Genomic DNA, 23,028 nt, shown 5'->3' on the forward strand with positions numbered 1-23,028 from the left:
CCAGGTTTCTTGATTATTTGTCTGACCTTTGCGTCTCCAACAAAACAGCCATTCCTGTTACCCAGGAGCTCATTTGCAAATTCATGCTGAACCCCACCAACGCAGACATCCTCATTCAGACCAAGTGAGATCTGCTCTCTGCTGCCTGCTGAGATTAGCTGTATAACAATGACTCGGAATTATGGGATGAAACTCTAATAATCAATGACAAGATCATTTTGCATTTATGTTGAGATATATATGACTTGTGTTGTGTTTTCTTAGACTGATCCCTCACACAGAGACCTCTCTGGAGTCATCTTTAATCATGGAGGATGGCGATGATGAAGAGGTGTGGCTATACTGGATTGATATCAACAAAGAGCCTGATGGGATGTCCATCCGCCAACTGGCCAGGACAGACAAGTACATTGACATCATCACCTACTACAGGTGAGAGTTCAATCACATCTTTGTAAGATAGTGTATTTTATTTTATTTTATAATTTCAATCTTCTAAGCAAGTCCTTTGGTTCATTTTAAATTGAACTACATATGAATGTCTATCCATTCCCAGGTGTCAACTCAATCTTTTCGCTAAAATGTGCCTGGACCGGCAGTATCTGGCCATCAATCAGATTTCCATTCAGCTGCCGGTAGATCTAATCCTGCGCTGCATGTTTGATGACTACCTCCCTTACAACCTTCGTGCCTCGTTTTGTCGTTTAATGCTGCACATGCATGTGGACCGCGACCCGCAGGAGGCCGTTGTGCCCGTTCGCTATGCACGGCTCTGGACTGAGATACCTTCCAAGATCTCCGTCAATGAGTAAGATGGAAAGAGCTCTTTGTCACTGGTGTGGCTTTATTTATGAAGCTGCTTTGTGTTGTTCAGTTTGTCTGAATGTACATTTGGTGAACAGGTATGATTATGAGTTCAGAGACACGTCCAGAGAGGAGATGAAGAGAAAGTTTGCCCCTACTATGCATTTTGTGGATGAATATCTTCAAGATGTGGTCAGTCAGCCTGATCCCTTTGGAGACCGAGAGAAGAATGAGCTGACCCTTGAGGTGAGAAGATGTTTGGTTGCATTAACGGTTCTCACACATGCAATCTTCCATCAATGTAGACAGAACACCATGATTACTCTGAAATACTCTGAGATTTTTTTTCTGCTCTACTATTCAGCCAACACTACTAATGAATTTACAGTGTGAAAATAAACCCTGACCAGGGTAGCCAGTACCAGAACAAAGGACTCTTATAAGCTTTATTATTTACATTTTTTTGTGTGATTTCATATTTATTCATGTATTGTAGCTAGTGTAGTCATTGAATCACTGTTGTTGTGAGTTGGTTACTTTTACTAAATTAAAATCATAGCATAGCCAGTGTAGTCCAATTCCCAATTTTTTTAGTCGGTCAAATCTATCCTTGCAGCGAAAACAGTGCAGTCCGGTTCCTGAACAAATTATTCTTATAAGCTGTTTTTTTTTCTGTTTTTTTTTTTGTGAATCAAATCTGTTGATAGAGTGTGGGTGTTGTTGTGCACTGCTATCTGAACAAATTATTCTAAATCAAAAACACAGCACAACCAGTGTAGTCTGATTGCCAAATTAATTTGATAATTCAGATCTATCCATGCAGCACGAAAGGAGTGATCCAACTGTTTCCGCAAAAAATGAGTTGGTTCTTTGTAGAGAATCAGAATCATAGTGCAAACAGTGTAGTTCAATTCCCAATCCTATGATTCTTAGAGTATAAGCTGTTTTTTTTAGTATATCAAATTCATCCATACAATGTGACTGCTGTGATCTAATTGAATTGTGAACGAGTGGTTCTATTTGGTTAATCAAAACATACAGAACAACCAGTGTAGTCTGATTACTGATTATTGACCCTTAACCATCCTGCACAAAAAATATAGTCCTATTCTTGAACCAATCACCATGATCAGCTGCTTATTAATGAATCATATCCATCTTTTAATCGTGACTGGTGTAGTCCAACCAATTCCTGAGCGAATGACTCAAAAGATTTGGTTCTATTTAGTAAATAAAAAAACAGTATGACAAGTGTGGCTGATTCCCAAAATGAATGACCCTTAAAAGCTATATTTTATTGAATCAGTTTCATCCATGCAGCCTGACTGGTGTAGTCCAACCAATTCCTGAGTAAATGAATCTATTAATAAATCAAAAATAAAGCACACACAGTGTTTTCCAATTCCAAAAGGATGTCTATTATGAGTCATTTTTTAGTAAGACAAACTGATTCCTGAACAATTGTATTGGTTCTTTATACTGAATCAAAAACATAAAGCACCAAGCATGTAGTAATTTTTTTTTTTTTTTTGTGAATCAGTCACATGGAGCTTGTAACTCACTAATGTTGTACTTCATGCTTGTGTGTATGTTTTTTTTTTGTGTTCGTGTGCCATGTTCATGTTTTTCCTGAGTGTATTATGTGATGTGTCCAGAGGACAGAGCAGATTGGGTGCATTAGCTCTAACAGAATACTAATGATTCAGTCTCTAACACTTTGAATTTTAATGGCTTTTTCTGTCTGTTACTTTAACAGGTGGTGCACCTGGCACGTAACCTGGTCTACTTTGGCTTCTACAGCTTTAAAGACCTGCTGTGCCTCACGCGCACCCTGCTGGCCATCCTGGACATTGTCCAACCCACTTCCACATTTATGTTCAAACTCAACAAAGGCCCTGAGGGAGGTGAGACCCCATTGTTTTCCCTCCAGTAATGCTTCTTCAGTGTTTGTTTTACAAAGTAATCACTGCTTGTCCATGAGGCAGTGTAACACTTCAGGCTGTGTTTGTGTAGGTAATAATGTCATACGTACCATCCATGGTGTGGGTGAGATGGTGTCTCAGATGGTTCTAAGCAGAGGCTTGATGATGCCCCATTGTCTCCCTGATGCTCAGCCAATCCACGGAAAGCAAATCTGTCTCTCCGACACAGAGAACGTCATGGTGATGGACACCAAACTCAGGATTATTGAGATTCTGCAGGTGATGCCCTTATAGACTGTTGCATGTCTAGTCCAATGAACTAAATTGATCAGTTATACAACACCAAATTCAAGTGTTGAAGAAGTTTTGAAGAATGTTCTTTTCTGTTTATAGTTCATTCTGAATGTGCAGCTTGATTACCGCATCACCTATCTGCTGTCTATCTTTAAAAAAGAGTTTGGCGACCAGACTTCGAACCCTACTACTTTGGAGGCTGAACCTCCTGTCACGACTGGTGAGCGTTTCCTGACATACAGTAATATAAATTCATTCCCAACACACCATGCAGTTGATTATGTGGGTATGTTTGTGTATGTTTTAATATTGCTGTGGTACCTTCCAGAGCCAAACATTGAAGAGATTGCGGAGAAAGCAGAGAATATGTTTTCTGGAAGGTGAGTAATGATTTCTTGAAAAATTATTATAACTTTTTTTTTTTCTTTTTTTTTTTTTACTATTTCTCAGTATCATATTTAGTATCAGTCAGACTGTCGATACAATAATATTGTGAAATAATGCTCAAATTAGGAATAACGTTTGGAATGTTTTCTATTTTCACATATTTTAAAATATGATTTATTTATAAGAAGGCAAAGCTGAATTCTCAGCACCATTACTCCAATCTTCAGTGTCATATGATCCTTCAGAAATCATTCTATGATAAAATATGCTAAATAACATTTCTTATTATTAATGTTGAAAGAAGTTGTTCTACTTAATATTTTTGTTTAAATATGCCTTTTTTTATAACAATAAAAAACAGTGTGCTGTCTACTTGTCAAATACTTAAAGGGATAGTTCACCCAAAAATGACAATTAGCCCATAAATTACTCGCCTTGCAGTCATCCAAGGTGAATATGACTTTCTTCTTTCATACAAATCCAGTCAGAGTTACTTTTAAAATTGTCTTTGATCAGTGGGTGTTGCACTGCAGCGGTTCATGAGAAGTTTAATAAAAAAAAAAATGAATAAAGGCCTTCTGTAGCGAATTGATGCGTTTTTTTTTTGTTTAGTTTTTTTTTTAAGGAAAAATATCCATATTCAAAACGTAATAATCATCTAGCTCGCACTCTATGCACTTGCACTTTAGCAGTTCTGGGGAATGACGTATGAGGTCAGCGTTGCGCATACAGCCGTGAGTCTCGTAAAAAAAGAACGTTTGTTAACAAGGTTTCTTTACTTTAGCAAACGAAAACCAGTCTCTTCTTGGCTTAAATCGAAATCCCCTGACATTCTTCTTTACAAGTCATCATTAAGTACTTCTTATTAACGACCGTTGTTTTGTTTTGATCTCCCTGCTCCATTTCTGCATGTTACTTCTGAGCAGCGCAATGCAGACCTCTAGCGTCATCCACCCTGAACTGCTTTGGTTTACAACAGTGCGCACAAGCTAGATTAAAGTGACTATTAACGTTTTGAATATTTATATTTTTCTTACAAAAACGCATCGATTCACTAGAGGAGGCCTTTGTTCACCCACCGGAGCTGTGTAAATGGATGAGCTTTTTTTTAAACTTCTCACAAACCGATGCAGTGCAACACCTGCTTAGTTCAAACAGCTTGAAAGATCAAAGACAATTTTTTAAATAACTCCTACTGAATTCATCTGAAAGAAGGAAGTAATATATACCTAGGATGACTTCTTGGTGAGTAATTTATGGCTCAATTTTAATTTTTGGATGAACTAACACTTTGAATTGAATGAATCAAAACCAATAACAATATGAACAAACATGACAGTTAATTTATAATCAAATCACCATCAGGTACTGTAGCTGTAAACAAAGCCCTATATAACCTAAAACAATAAACTCTCTGCTAGATTATATTTCAGTAATTTACCAGCCCACATTTCAAATATTTGTCATCCTGGAGCAGTTTTTTCAGCCGTCTCAGACCCTTACAATTACACTTTCTGTTATGATTGCCGTCATTTTAGAATGGGATCTTGTGTTGTTGTGTTCACAGTGCTAAGGAGAGGAGCTCGGAGGACCTCGATGATGAAGGCGGTCAGACGTTTCTGCGGGTGCTTATTCACCTTATCATGCAGGACTACCCTCCACTGGTCTCTGGCTCTCTTCAGCTCATCTTCAAACACTTCAGCCAGAGATCCGAAGTTCTGCAGGCCTTTAAACAGGTCTCACTCTCACTCATACTATTGACTGCTTATCAATGTATGGAGACTGGCTCTGGTTTTTAAATGGTCTGTTTAAATGATAGACCAACATATTTGGAAATGAATTATGGTTTGTTTTGCAGGTCCAGTTGCTGGTTTCTAAAGATGATGTGCAGAACTACAAGGAGATTAAGGCAAGCCTGGACCAGCTACGTCTGACAGTGGAAAAGTCTGAGCTGTGGGTCGAGAAGAGCGGCGGTTATGGAAATGAAGACAATGCTGAGAATCCAAACAAAGAGCAGAATTTGGAGGTGTGAACCTGCAAGCATATTGTTAAATTATAATGCAGCAGATTTACTGTTTTGCTAATAATAAGAGATATACCAATCATATATTATATAAATGGTGATAAAATCATATTACTGATATTAGTAATAAAATAATCATAATGCACATTATGCTCTTATCCTTGCAGTTTAATAATATATTAAAAAATTTGCGACAGAAAGCAGAACAGTGTTGTTATCTTTAAAACCATGAAAAATTGTTTTCATTTATTGAAATGAAGCTGATATAAATACTTAAGATGAAAAAGTTTAAGTACAAAAGCATATTTAAATTAGTTTCAAAATTTCACTCGAGTTACTAAGAAATACTACAACTAATAAAAATAAAACACAAATAAATACAAATTAAAGCTACATACAATATATATTTTATTCAGGATACAACATTTTTTACTCACAAAGTGTCCCAACTTTGGCTTGTGTGTGTGAGTGTGTGTATATACATACACACACACACACACACACACACACAAGCCCAATTCCACACACACACACACACACACACACACACACACACACACACACACACACACACACACACACACACACACACACACACACACACACACACACACACATATATATATATATATATATATATATATATATATATATACACATAATCACACATACACACACACACACACACACACACACACATATATATATATATATATATATATATATATATATATATATATATATATACTTTAATATACTGAAATATACTTTATAAATTACTACAACTTTAAATTGAAAACAAAAATGTAAAAAGCTCACTATAACAGTCATCGATAAATAACATAATACTGAAGCATAAATAAGAGTTATGCTCTGTTATGAGAGACAAACAAAAATAATCTGTATGAGTATTGGTCATAGAACAGCATTATAAGTGGTATTACCTGACTGAGTGTAATTTCTGGTTTACAGGACCCAGGTATCTTGAGCCCAGTGCAGGATGGGAGCAGTAAGCCTCAAATAGACAGCAACAAAGCCAACAACTACAAAATTGTCAAAGTGGTGGGAACCTTTTCACTAAATGTTCCTTCGCTCTAAAGACAGAAATGAGTATAAAACTTGTGATTTTGTGCCTGATTGTGCCTATTACGTAGATCCTGGAGAGTCTCGGTGATTCCTCCTCTCCCAGTAAGAAGAAGCAGAGACTTCTGAAGAACATGGGAGCTCACACTGTAGTGCTGGACCTCCTCCAGATCCCATATGAGAAGGTGAGTGGATGTTAGTTTAATGCTTATATAATCAGATCAGTATTTTGTAGATTCCACAACCAGGCACTAGTGAAGTTTGTTCTTTTTTTTTCAAAGAGCTTTAAACATAAATCATAACCTTATCATATGGTGCCGTAAAATTTTAGGGAATTTCATGTTGAGGTCCTTATGCTGCCAATCTCTTGCTGCTCTATCTTTAGGGGGACGAAAAGATGGATGAGATCATGACTCTAGCCCACACTTTCCTTCAGTACTTCTGCAGAGATAATCCTCAGAACCAGGCGCTGGTGCACAAACACCTCAACCTATTCCTTACGCCTGGGGTGCGTTTCAACTGAGGACGCTGTTAATTAACATTAACCATTAATCCTTGCTATTAATACTAGATTATTTGGAGTTCTGTTGATATTTTATCTGATTCTCTCTTTGCTTCTTTCAGCTTCTGGAGGCAAAAACCATGTGCGACATCTTCAGGAACAACTACAACTTGTGCAATGAGATCAGCGACCGCGTGGTGCAACACTTCGTGCACTGCATCGTGACCCACGGCCGTCACGTGCAGTACCTGAGCTTCCTCCAAACCATTGTGAAAGCTGATGGCAAATACGTAAAGGAATGTCAATGCAAAGTCATGAATGAGGTGAGAAGGATACATTTGAATTGAATGCATGATAGAGATATGTGCACTTCAGGTTCAAAGCCAATCATGTTTTAATATTTTTACACATTTCTTTTTAATAATTAATAGTATATTTTAAATATATTTTATTGTAGTTATCAATTATGCAATAATATAGAAAATCTATAATTTAGAAAATATTTTAACACTTGTTCTTTTATCATTCTCCACTAATTGTCCATATAGACTTCCATTCTCAGAAGAGTAGCTTTATATGTGTTTGTAGAGCTAAATCAGACACTGTGTTTGTTTTGGACCGTAGCTGGTGAACGGAGGAGAAGACGTGTTGGTTTTCTACAATGACCGTGCCTCCTTCCCTGTTCTGCAAAACATGATGTCATCTGAGAACGATGAGAACGATGCTCTAAATTACCACATCAATCTGGTGGAGCTGCTGGCAGCCTGCACCGAGGGCAAGAACGTAGATACAGAGCTCAAGTGCAACTCACTTCTGCCGCTTGATGATATTGTCGAAGTGGTCACGTACAAGGGCTGTATTCCAAAGGTGATGGAACATTAACCGTACCTGAATGTTCTCTTGAAAAGCTCACCATGGCATATTTGAAAACTTTTATAAGTTATCAAATTAACTTTGTATAATAGTTGAGAACTGACATTTTTGCTTACACCAGTGGTTCTCAAACCTGTCCTGGAGTAACCCCTGCCCTGCACATTTTGTATGTCTCCCTCGATTATAACACCTGAGTCAACTCATCAGCTCATTAGTGGAGACTGCAAGAGCTGAAGTGTGTGCGTCAGATATAGGGAGACATACAAGACGTGCAGTGCTAGAGTACTTCATGGAGAGGTTTGAGAACCCCCTGGCTTACACTATTACAGTGCATCACAAGTTAAAAGTGAACTCTCAAGAACATGTACAGTATTGATCCTTTTGCAAAAAATAGATGTTGAAAATGTGAAACAGTGATGGTGTCAGATGGAAAGACCATAATGTCTTCATTTACAGTAGACCAAAAACAGTATTGTTCAAAAGTTTGGGGTCAGTATTTTTTTAAATAAATAAATGCTTTTGTTCTGCAAGGACGTGCTTAATTGATCATAGTTGACAGTAAAGACATTTAGAATGTAACAAAAGATTTTTTATCTAAATTAATTCTGTTCTTAAGAAATTATCATCGTTTATGAAGGATCATGTGACATTTTAAAATATATTAAAATAAAAAAAAGTTATTGTTGTTTTTATTATTATTTTTTTATTTCACATTATTACTTTTTGCTGTATTTTTTTATCCAATAAATGCAGCCTTGTTGAGAAATAAGATACTTTTTTCAAAAATATGTTGCATATATTTAATATATAAATAATATATAATTGGCTTTTTGTCCAAATAACTTTTAAAGGCCACTGTGTACCATGGTACTGCATGATTGCCAAGTACATATACCATGGTATTTACCTGGTACTCTAGGGTACTTCATGGCATTAAAAAAAAAAGGAAAAAGAAAACGGGTACCATGTCCAAAAATGTGATAAAACCCATAGACCTTTTATTTGTGACATCAGGTAGCCTTTTTTAATATCACTTTTATATCTTGCAGGTAAAAATAGCTTACATAAATTTCGTGAATCACTGCTATGTGGACACCGAGGTGGAGATGAAGGAGATCTACACCAGCAATCACATTTGGAAACTCTTCGACAATTTCCTTGAAGACATGAATGAGGTTAGAACTCTCTCTTTCCCTCCCTCGCAATGGTGAGGCATAATACACAGGCTTAAAGAGCCGTTTAGATCATCTGTGACTGATTTCTGCCTGCCATGTGGGTGCTAAGCATCCTGAACTGATGTTGTTGTTGTTGTTGTTGTAGGTGTGCAGCTCCACAGACAAGAGGCCTGCTGATACATTCCTTGAAAAATACATCACTGATACCATCATGGCTATCGTCAAGGGCTTCTTCGAATCCCAGTTCTCTGTCAGCAACTCAAACCTGCAGGTAGAGCGAGAAAGTTCAATTCATGAGCGCCTCACCTCGTCTCAGTCTGACTTGAAGAGGGGACGTATTTCTCTCCCTACGCTCTATGAATCAGTCACATTAATGTTGCTTTTTACTAGTTGAGAGTGAGAGATTTATATCTCTTCGTCAGGCCCATCACACAACTTTCATTGATCTGCTGAAGGCTGCGTGCAAACTCTACAGCTGCATCTGGCTCAACTCCCTGCAGAAGGCTAACATCGAAAGTTGCATCAAAACCCTAGCTGACTTCGGTAAGTTACACATCTGGCAATGAGTATAATGGCGCCGTTAAACATAATGCTAATTAATCTTTACTGACATGTTTTTAAATATTGACCATCCTCCTTCAGATTTCTATATTGTTGCAATGGGCACTTAAAGAAATAAAAAAAGAAGAATGAAAGATATTAAGAAATTAGGCCAAATCGACATGATCAAAGTTGTCATTTTAAACCCTAGAATAAGAAACCACTGGATTTCGACAAGTCCAGTGTAGACAGCCTCAGCGATGAGACAGCTGTTGCATCCGGTTAGACAGTCTGTCTGAAAGTTTAAATGTCCCCAAAAATAGAAGGAAAATACAGAAGAGTGTTTTTCATTAGTGTTTTGAGATTCTTAACACATTTAACATGTTTAACATTGCTAACATCTAAGAGAATGCATAAAGGTAACAAATGCATGTCCTCCCTCTAAATCTGTCTAGCTAAGAGCCGGGCCATCTCCATTCCAGTGGACCTGGACGGCCAGATCAGTACCCTGTTGCTAAAGACACACAGCAGCATGGTGCAGCGTGCCATGAAAGACTGGAAGCTGTCAGCCCGTGGCCGACCCCGCAAAGAGCCCTTAGGAGCCCACGATTACAAGATCATTGAGAAACTACAGGTAACATTACATTTAAATTAACATATGTTATTCGCATTCACAGTTGTAGGTTTATCACTGACCAATCAGAATTAAGTACCACATTTTCTAAAATATAAGTTGCTTTTTTATTGTCTGAAGTGTGCTGTGACTTCTATAATGCGATTTAAGATCAAGCATTTTTATACTCATGTCGAATGAGATAATTAATGGTATTTGTGTATGATAAATGATTTTTGTCTACAACATTGCCTGCTACGTGTATGTGTTTCAGGGAGTCATTGTGTATCTGGAGGACCAGTTTAGTCCACAGGTGCAGGCAGAGTTTTCTGTATTAGTGGACGTGCTGCAAAGCCCAGAGATGCTGTTTCCTCAGCTCTGCAGTGAGGATGGAGCCTTCTTGTCTAAGTGAGACACGCACCCACATCAAACAAATTAAAACCGTGCGTCATACTCGATGCATATATTAAACAGGTCCAGTGGCGGTGTTAAAAATAGCCATGTGTATAGGTATGACATTATAAATCCCTGACAATTTCTGCTATAGCTTCAAACATTTACGTCAACAGCCTCCTTAGCTGATTGCCTGTTGTATGTTTGCCTATAAAAATGTGTTTAAAACATGTAAACTCCTATTTAGGTATAATTGAGAATATGTTAATGTTTGTATATACAGTATGTGTTGGATCTGGTTGTGCTGTGATTTAGTGTACCAGCAGCATCATATATGTGATTGTTGTGAATGTGCCCGGGGCTCTGAGTGCCTTATATAAGTCATTATCTGAGCCCGAGCAAGATATACCTCTAAAATCACAGAAAGACTGCGTAAAAGGTGTGCTTCTAAAAGTCTACACAACTAGGATATAAAACATTTTATATGTTTCACTTCATTTCAAAATTGTTGTGCAAAAACAATTCAAATACTTATTGAATTCAAACTGCCAATCTGTTAGTATGTGATATTGTCATATGTGGCTGGAGTTTTCATAGTGTTTCCTTAAATCAGGCTTATACGTACAGTACTGTGCAAAAGTCTCCGGCCACTAGTATTTTCACCCAAAAAATGGTTTTAAGTTAATATTATTAAGTTAATAAAAATGTATATTTTGGTTTAGCAAGGATGCATTAGGGCCGTTTCATAGTCAACGCATCTGTACGCATACACGTCCCCAAGGCTACGCATCGTTACAATTTGGCCGCCATTATGCGTCGGTACGTAGCCAAATGTGTTGTCCTAGTTTTTGATACGCGACACGCTGATGCACGCAATACTATGCGTTGTCGTTGGGGGTGACATTGGAAGTATTGTTCATTAATTCAAGTATATTGTGTTTACAGAAGAAGAAAGTTTGAATACAATGGCGGGCGAAGAGGAAAAATTATGCGAACTCATCCACATTTAATCTCTGCGTTGCCTTTGTTGCCGCCGATGTAAAATCAGCAACAGAATACACTACTCTTCAGTTGCCATTGTGATCTGAATATCACACGACCCGACTCTACTAATATCACCTGACTCTACTACCCCCTGTTGCGTGAGCAGTGTATTGCATACACGCATCGCCCGTGACGCTTGCGTCCACTGTTTAGACTATGAAAGGGAGCGCGTCGTTCGCGTTGCTTTCTCGCGTTTCTCGCATTGACTATGTAACGGCCCTTAAATTGAGCAAAAGCAACAGTGAAGACTGAAGACAAAAGAATCCTGATAAAAATCTGGTTTACACAAAAAATATTAAGCAGCGCAACTGTTTTTAACATTGATAATAATAAGAAATGTTACTTACTGCAGTAATGATGCTGGAAAAAATTCAGCATTGCATCACAGGAATAAATATTGTTTTAAAATATTAAAATATTTTAATATATTATATATATATTTTAATATATTTTAAATTATTATAATATTTCACAATATTATTGTTTCTACTGTATTTTGATAAAATAAACCGCATTGTTAAGCAAACATCTCACTGACTTCAAACTTTTTCGACAGTAGTGTACTTTCAGTCCTTAAATATTTTATTAACTGTTATATTAATACCAATTTTGTCATGTATCTACTTTTGTAATGGGACTGTTACCTCAAAGAATACATATTCTTAAACATTTGTAGTTGATGTGACTGGTCAGGTGGCCAGTTTGATATCCTTAATTTATTTTACATGTTTAATATGAAATATGATATAATATTTTCTCTCAGGCTCATCAAACACACCAAGAAACTGATGGAGAAAGAGGAGAAGCTGTGTATTAAGATCCTGCAGACCCTGAGAGAGATGGTGGATAGGAAAGAAATATTCGAGGAAAAGGTAACTTTCTGTAACCTTATTCTGGCCCTGTTTTATTCCCTCTTTTATGAATAAATTAATTATTTTAGTCTGTAATTATGCGAATGCGTACAAAATTTGTCTCTAATACAACCTGCCACTAACTAGCAGTAACAAGTAGCAGACCAGCTCAGGTTTTTGTAGTGAACATCAAAAATTGCCACCTGTGATGTCATGATGTTTTCAGGGAAAGTTGTTGCCATGTCAGTAACCACCAGAAGAGGGCATTAGTGCCAAAACCAAGGATTGTGAACCTGATGACCCCCCGCCCCAAACCCGTAGAGCCGAGTACTCATGTGTGTGCGTGCAAGCAGGCGTTCGAAGTGAAGTGCAGCTCTCGGGCCTCTGCAGTGTCGTTGGCATCTGTAGCAGGGTGAAAGCTGGGAGTCCTAAAGCTCCAGACAGTTAATCAGCATTCAGCGGAGAAAGAGTCTTGCGCTGTTACATAAGCAGAGGCACATAAGGACATGCTCCTAGGGTTGGAGCAAGTAGCCAAATCACCCAGCGCCACAAATCAATACTGCAGAGAGCTGACTACAGCCTTGCACGTGGAGAGAGAGAGAGTGAGAGAGTAATAAAGAGAAGGAAGAGTAGACAAATAAGAGGAATAAAGGACAGGGAAAGCTCTTACGGATTAACTCCCATCAGTTGCTTCATAAACATTATGACACCATAGTCATTATGACTACAAAGTGAGTTGTGAAATGTTTTAATTGTGACAGGATTAAAAAAAATAAAGGTACGGTTCCATTAGTGAGATTTCAGCACAATTTTGCATGCAAAAAGGGATCCAGTTTCAATAATATAGCGACATGTAAAGTACAGCTTTCAAATCAAGCAGCTTTTTTTTTGGTTCGTGTGGCGAGATTTTGTGACCACCTTGAACATGAACAAAATCTCTGTGAGGGAACTTTTTCATCCTGCCAGCCATGTGACTGAATGACCGGTATGGTACCAAAGCAATGGTAAATGTAACTACACATTCAGTGTGATTCAGTTTGCCTGTCTCTCCACTAAAACAAATTGCGTAATTACACATCCATTAGTGTTTATTTTGGAGTGTTCATTCTCTATGGGGTTAAAAGTCGTGTGACAAGTTTATAAGTTTAAAGGTGTGGTCACGTTAGTGATTTTCTGTGAAATTTCATGTGCAAAAACAGTGTTACAGTCAGTTATTCTCCTTTGAAAAAAAAGCTAATAGAAACAAAAAGAGAAATTATATCTATTACTGTTAAATGTGCCTTCCGGGCCGGAATATCGGTCTCTTTTTTTTTTATTTGTTGTATTTCGGCACACCTGGTTGCCAGTCAGTGGAAAACACAGATTATTTAATTTAATTCATCGTGAAGTGTTTCTGTTCCTCTTTGTGTCATCAATCTGGCAACCTGTGTGTGGGTCAAGTGAGGAGGAGGGGCTGGGTAAAAAAAAAAAAACCATCTCCAATATTTTGAATTTGGACTGCAATACCTAGTTCAACCACTCGGTGTCAATCCTAGATACAGCACCTTTAAAGGGACACTCCACCCCAAAATAAAAATGTTGTCATTAATCAACACAATTACACAAAAGTCAATTTTAAACCAAGCAGTTTTATGTTTGTCAGAGTGATTCCTTTTAGTATAGCAACAGTTAATGTGGCCACATCTTAAAAGGAATATGTTTCGTCTCTCCACCAAAAAAAAGTTGGTTTGCGTAATTCTACATCTTTATGTGTTTGTTTATTTTGGAGCGGTTGTTCTCCGCTGTTTGCCATTTTGTTGCAACATAAACATTAAAACATCGTGGTCATTATGACATCACAGTGAGTGGTGGAATGTCTTAAATGTATTTTATTTAACTTTAGTAGTGTAAAAGAAGTGTAAAAGTGACTCGGAAAGATTTGCGCAATTCCACGTCTTTATGTGTTTGTTTATTTTGGAGCACTCATTCTTCACGGGGTTTGGCTGTTTTGCCATGTTCTTCCCGCCCTGAGAGTGGTGCTGCGGTTTCATGCAGGCCTGCTCTGCACAGACCGCTGCCTCACCGAGGAGAGAGAGAGCAGGAGGATGAGCGAGGGAAAGAAGAAGGGAGGGAGCGAGCATGTGAGAAGCCATGTGAGGGAAGAGAAAAAAGCATGGCCCAGCAGCAGGCGGAGGGATTGGAGAGGCGCGGTGTCTGCTGAGTCCATGAGTCGACGGAGCGGGGGGTGTTTACGTAATCGGCCTGCAGTGTCTGAGCCAACCTCACGTGGCTCATCATGTTCTCGCTCACTCGCTCGGTCTCTCCAATCATTTAGCACTTGTTTATCTCAGTGCTTTTTCTCTTAAGTCTTTGTTTTCAGATTGAATTTATTTCATACTAGCTTGAAGGCATCTCTCACCAGTGACTTGGTGATTTGGTTGCTGAGCAGCAGGTCATGACTCATGAGCAGATATAATTGGCCTCTTGCTCTTTAATGATCACTTGTGTCAGCGTGGTGAGCTGAACGTGAACGTGTGTCTGCACACAATGTACAAAATGTTTAAAATGTCAAACAGGTCCTGTTGTTCCTCTGTAATTTTAGATATGTTGTAACGGCCAAACAGTCACAGCAGAGAATGCTGAGCAAAAAGCTTCAATATGGCGAGAGTATCTGTGTATTTTTCTGTTTATTTAGTTTTTGACACTATAGCAAAAGTGTTGTTCAGTAACTTTTCAACTTGTGATTCCAAGGAGGGTGTTCCTTCGTAATCTTTAATCAAAAACGCTAACTTCCCCTAGACATCTCAGCGATATCTCTTCTCTGATCACATGTTCACTGCCATAAGGATGGGAAAATAAAGCCTCTTTTCCAGCATCCTGTCAGTCACATGAGATTGCAGTGATAGCAAATGACAACGATCCAGTAGTAAATTACTATAATCCTGTCCTGATAGTTAGTTAGTTAGTTCTCTTTTATTGTCTCCCTTAGGAGAAATTTGTCGTAGGCAACCAGGAGAGCAGATCAAAACACACACACACACAAAAATAAACAATAAATAAAATAAAATAATAATAATTAACCATTCCATAACATATATAATTCCCACACAATCCTAACATTACATGTTGCCCATCACATTACCCTCACCCACACAACAATTTCTATCACTTATTCAATAATTTGATAAACAAAGCAAGTCCTGCCATAGTGTTTTTTTTTTTTTTTCAAAAGTCAAGCAACATTTTCTGTTTCAAGCTAGGAATAGTAATAAAGATTTTTCTTTTCTTTTTTTTGGTAACAGTGTAAAAAATCAGAAATGTCACTTTTGATCAAATGAAAGCGTCTTTGCGAAATAAAAATCTTAATGTCTTTCAGAAAATAGTACAGTAGTTTTAAACATTTAAAAATGTGATTAAATTCTGCCTGTTAAATTAAGTCAAATTGTTGATGATGACAGCTTAAAGGTGCAGATTTAAATGACTTTCGATGTTAAAACCGAAAAGTTCTGAAACAAAGACCGTCATGTACTGTGCTATGTTCACAGGTTGTGTTCATAGTGGGCTACGTCAATGAGAGCGCAAGCCTGTTCATAAATCCCTCCGGCTGCAGAACGTGATAAATGTGTGAGTGAGCCTGGCTTGATGCACGTGTAAAATCCTTCTGACGGCCAGACCACTTCTGGTCTTTGCGTACTTTCCCTACTTTCCAAGATGTTTCCGTTCATTGCATCCAGCTCTTGTTACAAAACATTAACCACAGCCTGTTTTGGATTGGGTTTTATAGAGAGAAATGCCTCACGTTTCACAAGTTGGGTGTACCCTAGAAGTTAACTCTCTCATACCAGTATTTGGTGGCTAGCTGTGCGTGTGTGTATAAACAGGTCTCTCCTGTTTGTTGACAAAGGAAAGAAAAGCCCTGTTACATAACAACCTATGCCTGTCTCTGTTATCCTGCCTGTATTTCTCTCCAGCCAAGTTTCACACTACCGCCCGGAGGCAAAGCAGCTTTTTAGATTACCAACCTCAAACGTTTAAGCTCCTCACACACATGGAGATACACACACATCACTGCACACACAATGGTGGGCCGGGGGTGGTAGCAGGACATGCTCTAAAATGCAAGCACATCCACCAGCTCTGTGTGAGCAGGTCTCCCTGATGACTGCGGTGGAATATGACCGTTTCAGCCCACACACAAATCCCACGGAGCATTCAGAGCTCTTAAACTAAAGCCTACATGAACACAGGCACGTTTAACCCAGGGGTCTCGCCAGTGCCACATGTCTGCATACCCGTTCATGACTGTTCCATTGAAAAAAAGCAAGTTAAACACAATTATAAAGGGCTAGTGGATTTTATGCCTTTTACTTTTGGTGATGGACAATTTTTTGTTGTTGGAAACAGAAATCCTGCACAAAAAGAATAGGGAAAAATTGTATCCCCCCTCCCCCTTATTGTTTAAATAAGTCATCAAGCTTGGTGCAAGAGGTGTGTGGTCACCATGGAAATGAGCACAGAACATACTGTACTGCTCCTTTTGCCTTTTAAGGGTCAGAAAAACACACCTGTAGATGATCCACAGGAGCTCCACAGTACACACACCAGGAGTGAGATTCAGTTAGGAGACTAACTTTAGGAGCAGTTTGCTCTCAAATGCTTAGATCGTGTTCTCTGTTGATATTCATCCTGGTCAGTTCATCCTGCATTCACACCATCGGAGAACACCAAGATTACTCCATAGGGAGATTTTTAGAATAGAATCCTCAAAGGAGAAATGGAAAATGTATCCGAGCAGGGCCAGTGGAATTTGTTTAGCACACATTACAGTTAGACTACATATATAGGCTGCATTTGTTTGATCGAAAATTCTAAAAACATAAATATAAATAAATATATATATTATTTTGTAAAATAACTGTTTTATATTTTTATATATTTATATAATTTATATATTTTAACAAATAATGTATTCCTGTGATGGTGAAGCTGAATTTTCAGCAGCCGTTATAATATATTATTGTATATTATTACTTTTTGTTACATTATAAATGTATTTACTGGCTCTTTTGACCAGTTTAACGCATCCTTGCGGAATAAAAGTATTACTTTTTGAATACAATTTTACTTGCCTTAAACTCTTAAATCATAGTTTATCAAGGTTTCCACAACAATATTTAGCAACCCAACTGTTTTCAACATTGATAATAATAATTATATATTTTAAAAAAACCTGTTTATTAAACACCAATTAACAAATCAGAATGATTTCTAAAGGATCATGTTACACTGAAGACTGGAGTAATGATGCTGAAAATTAACCTTTGGTGTCACAGGAATAAAATCCTTTTCAAAATAGATAAAATTAGATAAGTTATTTTAAAATGTAATAATATTTCACTGTATGTTTTAATCAAATACAGCCTTGCTGAGCATGAGCAATGTCTTTTTAAAAATATTTGTAAAAATCTAGACATGCAGTCTGCATTTATAAACATCTGTGAAAAAAATGGGTCAGTCTTAGGAGCTCAGTGACGTACAAAGCCAAGTGTCAGGTGAAATGGTCTCCAGAGCAGAGGAAGCGTGTTCCCAGGGGAATGTGACCTGACCGACTGCTTTGTGCCAACTGTAATTGTTGAGGGGCTGTTTTTTAGGGGTTGGGCCAGGCCCCTCACTTCCAGTGAAGGGGATGCCAAGACATTTTGGACAATGCTATGCTTCCAACTTTGTGAGAACTGTTATTCCAGCATGGCTGTGGCCCAGTGCACAAAGCAAGGTCCATAAAGACATGGTTGGAATGAACTGGTGCAGAGATTGCAAGCCAGGCCTTCTTGTCCCACAACAGTGCCTGACCTCACAAATACTCAAAAATTCCCACAGAAACACTCCAAAAATCTTGTGAAGCCTTTCCAAATGAGTGAAACTGTTATAGCCGTGAAGAGGGCACCAACTGTTAATATCTGTGCACATTAAACTACATTAAAGTGAAGATAGTCTTGACCCTGCCTGCAAATCAACAATCTCTCTATACTGTACTTAGGAAAGAAATACAAATCTCTTTCCTCCATGCTTTCTAACAGTCTCAATGGAAGGCTGTCGAACATATGCTATTCATGTTGGCTATTTATCAGCCCTTTGCTTGTATATTTGATAGATTTAAGTGGATTCATCATGAAGATTAATTGTGCATGAGACTAAACATCTGTGAATGTGTGCCGAGTACTGTTTGTGTAACGTGCCGTGTAAATGCTCACTTCGGTGGGCTTCGAGTGTTCGGGTGTGTCTGAAAACAAGGCCCGAGCATCCATGGGTCAGGTGCTGACTGCATACAGTGAATCTCACAAACACGTCTTGTGCCTCTAAGGACATTAGGCAATCACATGCCCCACTTCCGAATGACACCAAGGTCAGTCGTCTTCAGGAACGGTTGTTTACGTCCTTGCTGCTGTTTGTCTTGGCTTTGCCTGCAAATCAACAATCTCTCCAATTGCTCTCACATGCAAGGCTAATTTGTTTTCCTGCTTGTGGCACTGTTTATAAGGAGAGCCACACTGAACAGTGCTACCTCTGAGAGCAGGTCACAAGGGGCCTGTGGACCAATCGCAGAGTGATCAGGCCACTCAACAGGGCGGATGCTTACAGGAACCCAAGACTTAGAGACTCCCCTTTGTCCTCCTGACTATGAGAAGGTAAATGCCAGGGGAGATTGATATTTTAGAGTAGTGTTAGGTATCAAGGCAGCAACCAAAGCAAATGTAGCTAATGACATTTTTGTTCATTTTAGTGTCATTTTTGCCCAAAGCCCATGTTTTCCTGGTTGATTTGTGTCCTTGAAATGTTTCAAGTTTTGAAAAAGGATGCAAGAGCACCATAAAAGTGAACTATTCATCATTTCGGAGTGAGCTATTCCTTTAATAAATTAACTAGTATCTTTCTATGTCTCTTTTTTTCTCTCTCTCTTTCCCATTTCCCCGGTTTCTGTTATGCAAGATCTGGACTCTGAGAAGATGTGGTCATGGGGTTCATGTCTAGACTGCCTGACAAGATTTTAGGTGTATCGATTTTTTTCTTTCTCTTCCAAAGTCATACTCCTCCCTCCACTCTTTAAAATGGGACTGCATCGTTGCAGAGCTTCAGTCCGTTAATTTTACTGTGCCAATGAAGTTGTTTTGAAGGCCTTTTGTGTTGTGTGAGCTGTTTACACAACCGCTTCAATGGTTAACACATTGTTCTCTGGCTGAAATCAGCAGGGCTGAAATCAATATTATTACACTCTCTACACTCACTTTTTGGTCAGATTTGTAAAAAATGTTGTGAAAGTCTCTTATACTTACATGTACCAAGGCTTCATTTATTTTGATTATTTATTGATCATTTATTTTATATTTATTATATATTAAGTGAAGTGACATACATGCATAAAGCCAAGTATGGTGACCCATACTCGGAATTCGTGCTCTGCTTTTAACCTATACTAAGTGCACACACACAGAGCAGTATATAAATGTATTATATATATATATATATATATATATATATAGTTGTATATAATATAGAGTAGTTATGTAAATATGTAGGGACTGACAGTACACTGGCTTTCAAAAATTTGGGCTTGTATGATTTTTTTGTGTTTTTTATGTAAATCTCTTATGTTCACCAAGGCTGCATTTATTTGATCAAAAATACAGTAATATTGTGAAATATTATTACAGGTCAAATTAACTATTTCTACTGTAATATATTTTAAAATAGCAATATATTCCTGTGATGACAAAGCAAAATTTTCAGCATCATTAATCCAGTCTTCAGTGCCACATGATCCTTCAGAAATATTTCTAATTGGGCTCTTTTTACTATCAATGTTGAGAACAGTTTTGCTGCCTAATATTTTAATGGAGATCATTATATATTTGTTCATGTTTGTTTAAAAAAAATTTTTTTTTTCAAAGAACAGCATTTATTTAAAATATAGTTTATGATCTAATTATATATATATATATATTTTATTATTATACATTCATTTAGTTTTCTCTGCTTTTTTCCTCCTCTTTTAAATGTTTTAACACATCCAAAACTTGGAGAAGAAAGTCTGGCAGCTGTAACCTTAGAGCAAAGCCCCGTGTGTTGATGTGTTGTAACGGGAGGGGATACGACCCAGGGGTGAGCCATAAGGCCTAAGCCAGAACCAGACATGATGAGTCCAGTAGTGCAAAGCACCCCTCCCTTTTGCCGTCTCTCTCTCTCATTCTTTAGATCCCTTCATCCTGAGTTCTCAAGTTCCCGCAGACAGCAGTGGAGGGCTTTTTTTTTTTAAAGCTTGCTGGAACATCCCAGGCTTAGCCAGTCCAGCCGCAGTGTGGCGTGCCCGTGCACATTTAAAAAAAGTTAGCCTGTCTGCTTCTGCCACCCCTCTTCTTTATCTATCCCTCCATCTTTCCCTAACCCCCCTTCTCTCTCTATCTCCTATCTGTCTTTTTTTTCCACTCTTGCTGTCTCTATTTTGTCCTCACTTCACCTGCGCAGGGTTTTTTTTTTCTCTCTATGCCATGCAGCAGCAGACGGATGAGTCAGACTGGCACTGCTACCTTCATCTCTCACTTTCCTCCTCTGTCTTCCCATCAAGTCCTCCGCAGAAGTGCAAGAAAGACTGTAGCATCAGGAGACACTAAACTCCCCCATTACAGCTGCTTTTGTAGAAAAGAGAGCAGCTTCTAGGAAAGCATGTCCAATTGCAGTGAGCAGGAAATGATATGAAGAGGCTCTGAATATGGACAAATATGGTTAATTATGGCGGTTTCAGAAGCTTAAAGTGATATTTCACCCAAAAAGGAAAAATCATGTCATTCCACACCTGAGTTTATGAGTGTTTTTGAGGAATGTCTCTGTATTCATTATCTTCCATATGCAGTGGAAGTTGATGATCACCAAAACAAATAATTGGTTACCAGCATTCTTCAAAATATCATCGTTCATGTTCTGCAGAAGGAAGAAAGTCATACAGGTTTGAAACCAGCATGAGGACAAGTAAATGATGACAGGATTTTCATTTTGGATGAACTATTTCTTTAATAGAGAATGCTCATCTGCTGTGTGTGTGTGTGTGTGTGTGTGTGTGTGTGTGTGTGTGTGTGTGTGTGTGTGTGTGTGTGTGTGTGTGTGTGTCTCTGTGTGTCTCTCTGTGTCTCTGTGTGTGTGTGTGTGTGTGTGACGGCTCGTCCAGACTGTGGAAGCAGACACAGTCTGTGCTGACTGCTGATGAGTGTTGACTGAGAGAGTGGGAACAGCAACAACACGTGCTTGTCAGAGTGAGAGAGAAAAGTGTCTTCTCTCTGTGGCAGTTTGTCACTCTCGTGTCGGCGCATGCATGGCTGCATGGCCACACTGGGTTTCATTATCTTCCTGGGTGACACAGTGTGGAAGGGTGAAGTCAGTAAATGTCAGGGTCTGTTCACCACCTTACTCCTTTCCTGGCCATCCACAGGGTATTCATAAACTATTATTTGCTATTTGCTGGTAGGTTGCAGGTGGTGTTCGCAGGAGGGACATTATCATTGTGGTGTTTGAATGAACAAGATTTGTAGACCGGAATCATAAATATTTTAACCTGTTTTCTCAGAAGAAAACTACAGTAAAAATATTTACAAGTCAACTAACATTGTCAGTGCAGCACACATATATACAGAGCCATTGCGCTGCGATCATGGTCCCTTCTCTTTCTCCCAATTTCACTTACTGTCTAGATACTATTCTATCACAATAAAGGTAAAAATTGCAACAACAAAAAATAAACAATCATTGGTAACCTCAATTTTTTTTTTTTTTTATTGTCATTAATTTTTTTTTTTTTTATTATATTTTTTTATTTTTTTATTATTTTATTTTTTCAATAGTAAAATAAATGTTTATTTTTACATTTTTATTTGTTATTTTATTTTGATTATTCTTATTAATGTATTATTTTTTTATTATTATTATTCATTTTTATTTTTTTTTATTCATTCATTAATTATCTATTGAAAAGATTTTCTGATTTATTGAGAGTGGCCGACGTCTTCTATATTTCTTTTAGTGACTGTCACTATAGTTGCAGTCATTATTAATGGTCATCGCAAGAGGTGCTTGACTTCTGTTTACTTCAATACAAATGCTGTTTGACCCGTTTTTGCAAGCTGTTGAATGAACAGGCCAAATCGGGAGTCACACCTGTTGGTAAATATGGTTGTCAGTCCTAAACGCTGACTGTGTGAATGCACTGTCCATAACCAGAAGTATAAAAGCAAGAAAATGAGAACGACAAGAAAGAACATTAGGTCAGGAGACAAAGGAAGGGAGAGACGATCAGTACCATCCTGCTCCCTCTATCGTGTCTTCCTCGTGATCTCTCAGCAAGCCACCACCAGGTGTTACATAACTCTCTCTCTCTCTCTCTCTCTGTTAATCTGTCTCTCTCTCTCTCTTTCATGCCAGCCACTCTCCCCCCACCCTCTGTCTTTTTCACACGTTCAGTTTCTCTCCCACTGGGAAACAGATTCTCAAGGCAGCCTTCTG

The 23,028-nt window shown here is 38.1% G+C and overlaps 1 protein-coding gene across 1 annotated transcript in view; it reads left to right on the forward strand.

Moving 5' to 3' along the window:
- LOC127934719 (inositol 1,4,5-trisphosphate receptor type 2) overlaps positions 1 to 23,028 on the forward strand; it is a 70,740-nt gene that overhangs the window by 21,909 nt on the left and 25,803 nt on the right. Inside the window, exons 17-37 of the mRNA XM_052532285.1 lie at positions 5 to 124; positions 265 to 432; positions 557 to 808; positions 903 to 1,050; positions 2,561 to 2,708; positions 2,818 to 3,005; positions 3,120 to 3,240; positions 3,349 to 3,400; positions 4,975 to 5,143; positions 5,266 to 5,433; positions 6,403 to 6,492; positions 6,585 to 6,698; positions 6,899 to 7,021; positions 7,138 to 7,338; positions 7,640 to 7,882; positions 8,938 to 9,063; positions 9,209 to 9,334; positions 9,486 to 9,606; positions 10,059 to 10,237; positions 10,491 to 10,624; positions 12,417 to 12,525. Of these exons, the coding sequence (XP_052388245.1) occupies positions 5 to 124; positions 265 to 432; positions 557 to 808; positions 903 to 1,050; positions 2,561 to 2,708; positions 2,818 to 3,005; positions 3,120 to 3,240; positions 3,349 to 3,400; positions 4,975 to 5,143; positions 5,266 to 5,433; positions 6,403 to 6,492; positions 6,585 to 6,698; positions 6,899 to 7,021; positions 7,138 to 7,338; positions 7,640 to 7,882; positions 8,938 to 9,063; positions 9,209 to 9,334; positions 9,486 to 9,606; positions 10,059 to 10,237; positions 10,491 to 10,624; positions 12,417 to 12,525 (3,100 nt within the window). The remainder of the gene's footprint in view (positions 1 to 4; positions 125 to 264; positions 433 to 556; positions 809 to 902; positions 1,051 to 2,560; positions 2,709 to 2,817; positions 3,006 to 3,119; positions 3,241 to 3,348; positions 3,401 to 4,974; positions 5,144 to 5,265; positions 5,434 to 6,402; positions 6,493 to 6,584; positions 6,699 to 6,898; positions 7,022 to 7,137; positions 7,339 to 7,639; positions 7,883 to 8,937; positions 9,064 to 9,208; positions 9,335 to 9,485; positions 9,607 to 10,058; positions 10,238 to 10,490; positions 10,625 to 12,416; positions 12,526 to 23,028) is intronic.

This window comes from Carassius gibelio, chromosome A18 (genome assembly GCF_023724105.1).
Source record: "Carassius gibelio isolate Cgi1373 ecotype wild population from Czech Republic chromosome A18, carGib1.2-hapl.c, whole genome shotgun sequence".
NCBI lineage: Eukaryota > Metazoa > Chordata > Actinopteri > Cypriniformes > Cyprinidae > Carassius > Carassius gibelio.